The sequence below is a fragment of the Pithys albifrons genome, chromosome Z (genome assembly GCF_047495875.1).
Source record: "Pithys albifrons albifrons isolate INPA30051 chromosome Z, PitAlb_v1, whole genome shotgun sequence".
NCBI classification, from domain to species: Eukaryota; Metazoa; Chordata; class Aves; order Passeriformes; family Thamnophilidae; genus Pithys; species Pithys albifrons.
In genome coordinates, this window is record NC_092497.1 from 79,174,674 (window position 1) to 79,188,075 (window position 13,402).

At 39.4% G+C, this 13,402-nt stretch overlaps 1 protein-coding gene across 1 annotated transcript in view; it reads right to left on the minus strand.

Annotated features, from left to right (window-relative positions):
* Positions 1–13,402, minus strand: part of LRRC2 (leucine rich repeat containing 2) — a 91,883-nt gene that overhangs the window by 51,045 nt on the left and 27,436 nt on the right. Inside the window, exon 3 of the mRNA XM_071580885.1 lies at positions 7,903–8,113. Within this exon, the coding sequence (XP_071436986.1) occupies positions 7,903–8,113 (211 nt within the window). The remainder of the gene's footprint in view (positions 1–7,902; positions 8,114–13,402) is intronic.

Genomic DNA, 13,402 nt, shown 5'->3' on the forward strand with positions numbered 1-13,402 from the left:
CCCGGGTCAAATTGAAACAGCGCAAGACCCAAAACCTGAAGAGTTACCCCCCACAAAGAAGTATGGCTAGCATGATTAAGTTAGGGAAACATTTAACATTTAGACAGGCCAGAAACATAAATGTATAGCTAGTATAATTAAGTTACAGGAGCATGGAGCATTTAACATTCACAAGGCAAGAGGAATCGTCCAAGGGGATAGGGAAGCTTGCTCAAGAACAAAGTAAAAATGTGCACACCTAGGCAACGTAGACATGAAGCGGAACAAACTGACCTGGAGGGGTGAGACAAGAAGTCCCAGGTGCAACCTTTGGCAGAATCAACCCTAGAAGCCAGCCAAAAACTGCAGGAGTTGAAAAGTTCACCGAGGAAGAGGAGCTAGATACGACTACCACCAGATGAAGTAACAGGATCTCCCACCATAATATTCCTCAAATAGACAACTCCACCCATGACGCTGCCTAGACCCTGCCTGCTATGAATATTATAATCAAGTGTTGCAATCATATGAATATTTATGCATGTATATTGTAATCACTTATTGGCAATGTATAAATACTGCAGCTTTACACTGATGATTTTGGAACTCTATTGTCCGACACTAGTCGGAGAGTTCCCCAATGTTGTACCAATAAATACCTTGACTGTTTTCTGACTAAAATTATGTCTCTAAACAGTTTTATTTTGCCTTTTTGGGCTTCAAAATCATGGATGTGGCAGTGGCAACAACATCCACAGCAGCAGGGGCAGACAGACAGGCACCTGTCTCCTACACCCCCTGCTACCTGCCCCTGTGCCTCCTGCCCCCCAACCCTTCATCAAGTCAGCCAGTAGCTGCTGCCCTGGCTGGAGCTCCTGAGAAAGACGAGGGTCACATGACTTGCCACCAAGACACAAGAGCTGGCAAAGGCATTACCTTCTCCTGTCCTCAGCAAGCCGTGGTGCAAGGGTGAAGAACTCTGAGACCTCCGTGCCTCAGAGACCTGGCCCCAGAATAAAACAAAGACCAAAGTTGGCATACTGGGAAAGAGTGTCTCCCTGTGCCTTGCCTGCACTAAACCTGGGCAGAGCACTTGAACCCTCAAACCACACACACCCACAGCTGATGAACTGGCTCTCAGGGGCAGTCCAGAACAAGTTTCTTGATTACTTGAACCTGCTGGTGTTTTATTTGGGCACAGGCATGGAGTCAGAGTAATAATGTTTCTACCAAATTGGAGAAGATGTGGAAAGGGAAATTAGGGAAGTGGAGGCTTTCGCAAATGCCATTTGCTGGGAGGACAACTTGCTGACATGGGACAGGAAATTGTTTGAGTCCTCACCTACAGCAGTCTCTGTGAAAAGGTTCTGCCTCTTCAGGAGCAGGCTCAGGGTTCCAGACAGGGTGTTCAAATGCCCCTGCATCATGGGACAACCAGAGAGGTGGTGCACTGCTGCCAGCACCAGGTGGGTCCCTGGAGAAGGCAGCTGGCCCTAAGCTTGCATAGTGTCCCTGTAGAATCCCAGAAGATAAGGGACTGATGTTGTTAACTGGATTTATTTTCTTAAAGATTGGAATGGCAATTGTTTGATGCAGGATTTCTCACATCATCTCTTCTGCTTTGCTCCTCCTTTCTCCCTCTGTTCACGTATGTGCACATCACGATCATGGATGAAGACAACAATTTCGTGTAATGACCACAGATCAATGTTTAAGTCTTGGAGTGGTGTAAAGAAAGAGTTAATAACATTTGCAGCATAAATATTAAGCAAGTGCTCAGTGGTGAGTATCTTCTGCTTGCACTATCTCTCTCCTTCCCTCTCTCTCTCCTCCTCACTCTCTTTTCCCTATACACTTATTCTATAAATAAAGTCGGTTCTGTTGAATTGACATTTGGTCTCATTTGCACCTTAATGTGGGCAGAGGACTTTAACATTGAAGTGTAACAGTAATGTACTAATAAAGCATTGTGACTTTAATGGTTCCTTCTAACCACAAGCATTTATGAATCTTGGGGTGCTTCCTTCCCCATAAGGGTAGGATGTCAGTCCTCAGGCAGGGACATGGGGTGGCTTTCTTGTGGACACCTTAATAAAACAGGATGATTTTTAACTGTGCTCACCTGTGCCTGGTCCTTCTTGGGTGAAAGAAAGGTGTGGTTCAGGCAAAGCCTGTACCAGCAGACAGAGAGGGAGAGCCCCCATATCCCTTGCTTTGGCCTCTCCCATGCCTCTGGTGCTCCAGCACCTGACCACCTGGGTCCCAGCAGCACAGAAGAACCCCTTCCCTGTGCTGCCACCAGGATAAACAACCCTCAGACACCTAGGGTCATGGTTTACTGTGGACTTGACAGTGTTAACAGCTGGAGTCAGTGATCTTAGAGGTCTTTTTCAACCTAAATGATTCTATGATTCTGTGAAATGTATTTAGTAATAAAGGTAGTCCTGACTGGGTCAGGAATTTTATACTTTTTTGAGGAGAAAAAAATCTCTGGAAGTTATATAAGCACCAGAGAGATTTTCTCTGTCCATTCAGTGTACCAATCCTACTTGACCCTCTGTAGGAAATAAGTATGTCACTGTCACAAACAGTTAGAAATAACAGATGGAAATTCTGTTCTCTGTGAAAATACATATTATCTCAGAAAATAAAACTGGGAGAATAAATACAAATATAGTAATTTACTGCTTTTTTCTCTGAAGAAATGACATGCCAGAAGACCATGATTTGTGAAAAAAGAATTTTACCATTCCTCCCTTACTTGTGCACATTTGACATTAAAATTCTTTAAAGTAGGTAGGTATCCAGATTCTACTTAGGGAAAGCCATTCAGCCATGAACAGTCCTGCTCTCTATTTGAGGAGCATCATGAGTTTTCCTCTGCCAATATTGATATCACACATTAAAAAACCTGTTTATCCTAAATATTTTTGGAAAAACATTTAAAATTCACTGATTCACTAGAGAATAAACATTCATTAGTTACTAGCAGAAAGTAAATATTCAGAGGGGAAAAACAGAGGCAAAGTGATTTAATTTAAAAATTCATATGAATATTCATGGTATTATTTTGCCTCAGTTTCTAATGCTAATAGCAGTGCTGTTTCTCTGAAGAACTAATTTAATTGATTAGACATGTTTACGTGTACAAAGGTTCTCAATTAAGTGTTTCATCATTCTCTCTGAGGCATCTGATTTGAAAACACAATTCAAAGGTCCATAGCCCTTCTACAGCTTTTTCACAGTGGATTTGCCTGGAAAACTCTCAAATAAATAATTTTTTTTCAGAAATATACCTTGGAAACATGAAATTATTTATGGCATGTTACACCACTCTCATGCTGTCAAATCCCAAGTGTTTTGCAAACACAGGAGGATTTAGAGTCCCTACGGGGGCACTACAACTGAGTTCCGACCACTTTTTATAAAAAGAGACACAGAAAAGAAAAGCCTGCCTGATTTCATTCACAATACCAGAATTCTAAGATTATAAGACTAGCCTATTTGTTATTTTATACCCTTTTCTTTTCTAACTGCAGGTATTAATTCATTACTGTTCCCAGCTGACAGAAATGCACCCCCCAGGGAAGCACACACTTCAGTCATAAATATTTGTCTGATAGGTAAAAGGGAGGCAAGGACCCCTGAACCTTAGGGATGTTGTCACACAGCACTATCCTGATGGAGCTCTGGCAGACAAAGGTAAGGCTAAGTTAGCAACCATTCCCACAGGCAGAAGCTAAACACACAGATGGTCATGGTTAAACCAGTATCCAAGTTACAGAAGGACTTTTCAGATTCAGAGGGACTTGTTGAGTACTAGTTCTTCAAGCACAAGTGCTTGATACTAATTCTACATACAGTGCTCTTGATCTATAATATGGATATGCATAAACAGAATACAATTCCTCAGAATTCATATACTGTAAAATTAAGCCCCAGTCTCTTTAGATACTACCCTGTGCCTATTTGTCTAGCCTCATATTTATTGCATGAGCTTTGAACTTTTGTGTGAACTACACAGAACATTTTAGTGTATAGTTCATTGTTGCAATCAAACATTTTATCCTTTTTCTTTTCTGGATCAAGATCATTTTAACTTCCATATTCATCACTTCCAAGATGTGCTCAGTGCTAACTATATCTTGTTTAAGACTGTTATTAACTTCTAAGACAACCTGATTTGTACTTGCTTCTTCTTATTTCCAGTCTCTTTTCACTGATCTCCCTGCCACTGTAGCTCTTTTAAAAGCCCAAACTAACTGGTCCTTGCCTCCTTCAACATGGTGCCATAATTCCTAGGGTTTTAATCCTTAAATCATTCCCTATTCATCCTTATCACTTTTACACATACCTCTAAGGAGGGCTATAATGACTAACAAATCTATACACTTAAAAATAAAATGCCTACCAAAAAGTGTTTAAGGCTAATAATTATGAAATTATTACCCTTTCTTTCCCCCACTATTTTATTTCTCATGAAGAGCTTTATTTTTCCTCAGGTATGTTAAAATAATTACTTTACAAGTACAAGGAACAGTGAGTCCCACCTAACAAAAATACATTATCATTTCAATGACATTTGAAAGATGGTGAAAAAGCGGCATGAAGTCTTGAAGGAAGAAATTTCTACTAGGAATTCAAAATACTTGATCTGCTATGATTTTCTCCCTTATAAATGTTCTCAGAAGGAGGCCTTAGAGGACAATATTTTCAAAAGTGCATTATCTTGATTATTTTTAAAATATTTCTCAAAGCTATCCCAAGCTGTTTCAGTTGACTGAACATTGTAACCTGCTCACAACTGCTCTGGCCATGCAAGATATCCTCTGAGACAGAAAGACCATGTTCTCTATATGCCAGCGAGCCACACAGTTCTTCTGCTGAGGCATGCCCAAAGGCAGTGTACATCCCTCAGCTGCTAGGTTGATGGTTAGTGTCAATGAACTTAAAGGTCTTTTCTAGCCTAAAAGGTCCTATGATTCTATCATGGAGTGTGTTACAAGACCCTTTTTTAACCTAATCAGTGCAGAAACAGCGAGCCAGATGCACTGCTATGCTATATGGACATGGACTATGAAGCAGTAGCTTACTACTACATTTTTACCATCTGGACAGCCCAGGCACTCTCACATGGAGACCTGTGGGACGAATGTGGTAAAGCCACTTACTTTGATCTTTAAAAAGGCCTCTGCTGGGAATTTCTCCTCTGTGAGACTTAGCTTCACCGCACCCCAAAAAAAGAAATTGTATAGTCTACAAACAAGCCTAGTTCTCAAAATTAAATCTGTAAGTCATACCATCAATTTAATCAGACTAAACTATCCAGCTATTAACTGTCTAGAGGCTGTATTACGGCTTCCTGGACAAGAGGAAAGGAGTAACATAATAGAAATACCAGTGCAAAACAAGGTAGAGGATTCAGCAGCTAGTCCCCAAATGGACACTTTACATGGCTCTGCTGTTGCTGCTGCTAAAGGTAAGTGACCAGTCAAAAGCAAATTCAGCTGGTCATGTGCCCCTAAATTTGCACAAGCTATCCCAATTCTGATTTCCCCCAGTCTCTGAATGCTTAATCACCCAGCCTTTCAACTCATAGATGTATTTGTGTGCAAAACACATCAAAAAACTAAACCCCAAATGACCCCACAGCTACCACCTACATAACATACAGACTTCTCTGAGGAATCTGTCATATGTCCATAGATTTTTTTTTCACATGTAGATCACCAGCACTGGTTTTATAATCCAAAAAGTCATTTTGCCAAAATGTACATTTTTGTGAGAAAGTAATAGGGGAAAAGGGACTAATGTCTCAGTCTGTCTTTGGTTTAGAAGTAGCAGTTGAGATTTTAAAAAGCAAAGTAAGTGCTATGGTTTGTATAACAGATATAAATTTTACCAAATTTCTGCAATAAGGGGACATATACTTCTTTCAGACCTTTTTCAAGTGAATTTTCACAATTTTTAAATCATTTTCTACTGTTACAGAGTTGACATTGTTCTTTGATTTGAAGGAACATTGATCTCTAAATAAAGCAGCTTTGATTTTATCTTTGTCTACAGACACTTGAACTATGACACAGTATCTTGTTCAAACAGAAAACACACATTAACAAGGCTAGAACTGGATAATGAGATGTGATGACTCCCTGATCTGGCCACATTGAGCATATCAAAGTGTACTGCTCGAGATGACATAATGTACATAACAGTACACCAGTTTTCTTAAATGTCATTTTTCAGAATGTCAAATTAAAACTAAATGCTTTGGAAAACAGAACAAAATACATATGTTTGATTTTGCTTCCTAAAGTAAAACCTTGTTTATGGTGACAAAGCAAAATTTTAATTGGTTGCCAAAAGTGAATAAACAACAGAAAATTTTAGCTATACAGCTCTCTGCTCCCTGATGCATGGAAAATATTTGCAGTTGCTACTATATCAGTGTCTAAGGAGCTATAAGCTCTCTACTTTTTCTCCTAAGATTTACAACACATGAAAGTGTGCAATATTAGACCACACACCTTTAATATCATTTTGAAAGTCCAAAGTTCTTGAATGAAGAGATGTGATAGCTTTCAAGCCACCAGTCCTACCATGTCAATGGTGGGCATCAGCTGAAGAGAAAGTCTCTGTACTAGACCTGAATGGAACCCAAGGTTTTCACAGAATAATAGAATATGCTAGACTGGAGGGACCCAAAAGAATCATCAAGTCCAACTCCTCACCCTGCACAGGACCATCCCCAAGAGTCACACCATGTGCCCGAGAGTATCATCCAAACACTTCTTGAACCCTGTCAGGCTTACTGCTGTGACCACTTCACAGGGGGAGCCTGTTCAATTGTTCAACCATCCTCCTGGTGAAGAACCTCTTCCTAATATCCAACTTAAACCTTCCCTGACACAACTTCAGGCCATTTGCTTGGGTGCTGTTACTGGTCACCACACAGAAGAGATCAGTGCCTGGCCCTCCTTTTTCCCTCACGAGAAAGTTGCAGACTGTGATGACGTCTCTCCTCAGTCTCCTCCTCTCCTTTTCTATATTTGAGAAATTTCAAGTATTCTGTTTATTCAAAAGGAAATTTAAGCCCCCCTTAAAACAATGAAAACACTTTTATATTCAAGATCAAGTCTAGGATAAAGTTACTTTTCAGGTCAATCAAAAAAATATATAGTTCTAGTAAAATGTAGTCATTTTATCTATTAACTCTTTAACTTACATATTTTGTAATGAAAATTTCAAAATTAAATTTCAAAAGTATAAACTACACAAAAGTCAAAACTATAATTGAACTTTATTATCAATACAGTAGTTTTCCTCCAAATTACATTTCAACTGAAGTTTTTACAACTCTAGAAATCTTCAGACCAACTCTAATACACCATTTGTTCAATTTCAAACTAGCACTAATTCAGAGCTTTTTTGTGAATATCTAGTTCACATCAAACAAAACTGCAAGTAAAAACTGCTTTTTTCAGCAAGACCACTGTGGACTGATGCCAATATTGGTTTTGAATTGAGCAGAGCTTGAGAAAATGTTATCACAGCATTAGAGCAAGAATACAGAACTCTGATCAGTAGAAGACATCAACAAGCCCACAAAACTGAATATTATTTTCATCTCTTTCCACCCACTTGGGAATTTCAGAGAAAGAGACCTTAATGCTATATGATTGCTCATACTAAAATTTTTTGGAGGGATAAATAACATGCATCAGTAGGGAACTTGAAATACACATATCTGAAAACTAAAGCACTAGTTCAGGCTAAGATAGGAAATGCTTTTGTCACTGCTAACACTGTGAAAAAGTATCAACTTCATATGCTTTGACAAAAAAATATGGGGTGGTTTAAAAGATACGGTGCTAAGCTACCCAAATTCTTTAACAATAGAAACATATTTTCCATTATATTTACCATCCACTGCTCTCCAGAAAGATGAAAAATAAACTTGTTTCTCTCCTTCTTTCCTTCATCTAACAAAGTGTGCCTCTTCTGGAGCTGAAAATTCTCTCCATAAGTGCCCAGGTTGTTCTCACTGGTGTCTACAAAGCCATTTTTGAGGTATTTTGATTGAGGAATACCTTTCTTACGGCACTCAAGTATCAAATTCCATTCCTGTTTTATCCTGAAATAGACCCAAAAAGGATTTATGTGAATTCACTGAAAAAATAAGACAGATAAGTGTTAAAGCCTGATCTTCATTTGCACAAGTACTTAACAAAATATACTTATTCCACTAAAACATTGACCATTTTAAAACATAAATAAATAAAAAGCGGTATATTTCTGTCTACATTTTGTAGACAAACACATAGATTTTAAATGAAGGATTCAATTCACTGACTATAAAACTGTGAGACCTAGAGAATAACAGAAAAGTGGAGACTGAGTACACTGCCATGGAAAAGAACATGAATCATGCCCTTTATTTTGATAGGATAGGAAATATATTCTCATGGAACAAGTTATATACATAAACAAAATCAAACATCTGGTGATGTACGGAAAAATTTTATTGGGGAAAAAATAGTCCTTTCAGAAAGTAAGATATGCCTTTTTCCCTGCCCTTTTTTGTTCAAGTATAATGATTTATTTTCATTTTTACACCAACATCTTCTTAGAAGGTAAATTTCAATGTTATCACATAGCAACTAATTTCAGATTAACTTCCAGTATGACTCAAAGGCAAACTTTTTTCTCATATAACTGTACATGCAAATTCAATTTGACATAATTAAGCACTGTCAAAAGCACCTGCTTTTAGTTAGGAGACATTTATTTCAGCTTAGTCAATTAAAGAACATGTTGATTAACTGAAGTAAACCTTCCCTACACCCAAATAAGACTCTGCAGAGCCTCTTGCATCATTAACCTCTCTCACACTCTAAATGATAGATCCTTGCGGTACATGAGACTCTCATGTGATCTCCACCTTCTGGCAGAAATTTTAAGCTAAAGAATTGAAGAAAACTGACTTTTGGAGAAGGACATAAAGTTCAGGATTAAGTGCTCTGAAATAAGGTAAAAAATGACAAGTCCTGGAAAGAGAATCACGTGCAAGTTTGTAAAGTTAAAATAGGAAATAACAAAAATTGTGTACATATTCCCAGCTAATCATGAGATTTTTTGCAGCCATGCTGTTAAAAAATATCACATGAAACAGAATGGTTTGGGTTGCTGTTATGAGGTCTCTGCGGAACTTTCTCTCCTCCTGGCTGAACCATACCAACTTTCTCAGTCTTTTTTCATAGAAGAGGTGTTCCAGTCCTCTTATCAACTTTGTAGCCTCCTCTGGACTTGTTCCAATAGTTCTATGTTATTTTTATGTTGGGGTACCAGAGCTGAATACAGTACTTCAGGTGGGGTCTCACAAGAGCAGAGCAGAGGAGCAGAATAACCTCCCTTGACCTGCCAATAACGCTGCTTTTGATGTAGCCCAGGATGCAGTTGCCTTTCTGGGCACTGAGCACACACTGCCAGGTCATGTTGAGCTTTTCATCAACCAACACCCCTAGGCCTTTCACCACAGTGCTACTTTCAATCACTTCTCTACCCAACCTGTTGGTATGCCTGGGATTTCCCTGGTCCAGATGTAGGACCTTGCTATTTGCTCTGTTTAACTATGAACTGAGGTTCATGCAGGCCCATCTCTCAAGCGTTCGAAGGTCCCTCTGCGTGGCATCCCTTTCCTCCAAGGTGTTGGCTGCATCACACAGTTTGGTGTCATCAGTAAATTTGCTGAGGATGCACTCAATCTCATTGACCATGCCACTGACAAAGATGTTGAACAGTATTGGCCACAACACCAACCCTCGAGAGACATCACTCATCACCAGTCTCCACTTTGATATTGAGCCATTGACCACAACCCTTTGCACACAAGCATCCAGCCAATTCTTTTTTCCACTGGGTGGTTCATCCATCAAATCCATGACCACTATTTAGAGACAAGGTTGTTTTACAGAAGAGTGTTGTCTTGGTTTGAGATAAGCAACTGCCAACCCCCCCCAAGCACAGAGAGAAAAGCCTCCCTCCTAACACCAGGGAAAGGGAGGAAAAGAGAGGGGAAAGAAAAAACCACTTCAAACTGCATTTATACTAAATCTACATATATTTTTCACAGAAAGAAAGAGACAATTAGAAGAGAGTACAAATATACACTCACACAAGTCTGCAACAACAACAAAGTCCAGTTTCCCACCTCAACTTCTGAACGAACACACAAATTCTACTATCTTAACTACACATTACTTAAGAAGAAGCTTATTCCCCAGGGAGACAAACCCAAGCAAAAAGGAGAGACCCAGAACAACACATTTTACTTTCCTGAGGTGCCCTGTGAGCCAGTGGTGGGCCTGGTCCTCTCCATCCCCCCTGGGACAGCATCGTGAGTCCTCCCAAGAGGAGGGCTGAGAAGCGACTGCCTTAACCACTCCCACACTGGTTCCTACTTCCCTGGAGATGATGTCATAATGTGGTATGGAATACAAAGTTACTGGCTAGAAGAGGTCAGCTGTTAGCTCAGCCCAGCTCAAGTCAGCTGACAGCTTCGGACTAGTCCACACTTCAGAGCCCAAATCTAGGCCCACCTGGGTGAACCCATAACAAGTGTTCAATGCTTTGCACATGTCCAGGTCAATTGCTTTTCCCCTGTCCACCAATGCTGTAGACCCATCACCAAATTTTTCAGGCCTGAAACCAAAATGGCTGGTTTTAAGTCAGATACAAGAAATCAGTTACAAACAGGTACAAGAACCATCTCCAAAACTTTTGTGGAAATAATTTTTAAACACTTATAACAAGGAATGAGATAGAAACTGCACAGCAGAGCATACATACAGGATAGCATGGATTAAAAGTCATATTTGTCTCAGTCCTATAAAAAAAATCTTATGAGATCAAAACTTCATGCCTAAATAGGAAAGGTGTTACTGAGACAGTTTTATACATTGTGGCACGTAGAGAAACCTCAGGGAATGATAGGCAGACTTGAAAGCAGAGAGCACAGCAACAGCAGAGAAATACACACAGCACAGGGATATATTGCAGACACTTTGTGCAGTTTTGGAAAATACATATGACGATTTGTCAGAGAAATGAGCTTGAGAGACCACTGAAGGACAGTTTCAAGAAGCAACACACTACACATGAGACATCAGAGAGCTGCAAAAAACCCCTTCAGTAGTAATGACTGCAATGTATTCCCAAATGACACCTTTATAAAGAGAAAATACAGAAAAGCACCTTTTACAAATATTTCAGAAGGTGAATTAACAGTGAGTTAAAAGTGTAGCTTACTGGATAAAATCCTGGCAGACTAAATGAGAACAGCACAAATTCAAAGTACATTCTAATGAAGAGACAGTAAGGATCTCTTACTCTCCTAATTGCAATCAATCAATCAATCAATCAATCAATGGATAAGTGGCTAGATAGAGAAATAAATAAAACAAATAAACAAGAAAACAAACAAACAAACAAATAAATAAAAGGTATTTGTTTTCAAATGAAGAAATTAGAAGGCAGTATTAAGCTCTGATAAACACACACACAAAAAGGCAAGTGAAGTTACTCTGCTGCAGGTATACAAACAAATAAAAAAGTATTTCTAGCATATCAAAAGCAGGAATCCTCTCAGAGAGATTATGGGAATAATCTATCAAAGTATGAAAGGAGCTGTGAAGGAACAGTTAGAGGAGTTATTGAGAGCTGCAGAATTGGCTTCAGTTTTCAATAGAGAGATGAGACTGAACTCCCCTCCAGTTGCAGTCTATAAGTGCTCAGATGACGCAATTTTTGATATCAGCAGACGTGAAATTTCAAACATCTCTTTCAGATGCTTTGACATATGAGCCAATTCAGTTTTTAGTGTTGATCTTGTCTATTCAATCTGTCATTCAAACGACATAAACCACAACCACAGAAGAGGGCAGATATTGTACAAGCCAGATATCACTAGAAAACACTACAAAATAACACGTTCATATACTATAAGAAAAAAAAACAGTTCTAAAACACCTACTCATATTTTTTTCCAAGAGTTGCCTACCAGTGAGGATAGCTAAGTAGCCATAAAAGCTCTGTATTGCTGCATGGGAGGTGAACTGGCACAGGGGCACGTTAATTGAATCTCAAGGAAGAGAACAACAAAATTACCTGAACAATTAAGAGGCAGAAGTCAAGAGGACCACAGGACCTTCGAATTCTTTTTTTCCTAGAGTGTTCTAAGTAATCTTCATTTTACCTACCACCACTGTACTGCTGTTGCTGTTATTGTCTTCCTGTACTCCACATACAGCTTTTCTGTCTCTCTGTGAAAAAAAGCTTAATTCTGTATTACTATTATCTCATTTCCTTGGCATTCCTTCATTTTCTATCAGAGCAATAAAAATTTGATTGCAGTGCACAGCTTAATGCACTGAAAAAACCTGCCCACAAAATGCTGGGGTTTTTTTATTCACTGCTCTTCACTAAAGAAAAAAAATGGCTGACTCATTCCTGGTAGTATAAATTCTAAGAATGTGAAAAATTTTTAAAATCTGACCAACTAAAAAAAGCATCCAGAAAACAACAACAACAAACAGATAAAAGAGGTCAAAAGGTCTACTTCAATAAAAGGTAAGGCACTGAGCTGCACTACACCTCTCTTCAGTGCCAACTGTGTAGTCCAAGGCTCAGCAATTCAGCACATTACACAACAACTGGTGAAAAACCGATTGGATACAGCCCCTACTGTGGGAGAGACACTTAAAGGCCATTCAGCAGGTGAAAATTCGCAAAGCAGCTGGGGTTGATGGAATTCCACCCAAAATCTGGAAGCATGGAGGTCAAACACTCTATTCTAAATTTTACAAGCTCATTGTGTGTTGCTGGGAACAAGGGGAACTACCACCCACCAGATCTCCATGATGAAGTCAACATCACCCTGTACAAGACAGGAGAAAAATCAGCTTGCCCAAATTACCAAGGTATTATTTTGCTCTCCATTGCTGGTAAAATCCTTGCAAGAATACTTCTGAACAGATTAGTACCCGCTATCACAGAAGAACTTCTACCTGAAAGCCAGTGTGGTTTCAGAGCCAACAGGAGCACCACAGACATGGTGTTTGTTCTCAGACGACTGCAAGAGAAGTGCAGGGAACAGAACACAGGACTCTACGTAACTTTCATTGACCTCACCAAAGCTTTTGATGCTGTGAACAGAAAAGACAGATCATGGAACATTTAGGATGTCCCCCCAGGTTCCTCAAAATGATCATCCTGCTACATGAGGATCAGCGTGGACAAGTCAGATATGGCGATGCACTCTCTGAGCTCTTTCCAATAACCACTGGTGTGAAACAAGGTTGTGTTCTTGCACCAACTCTATTCACAGTCTTCTTCAGCATGATGCTCCAAAGAGCCACAGCAGACC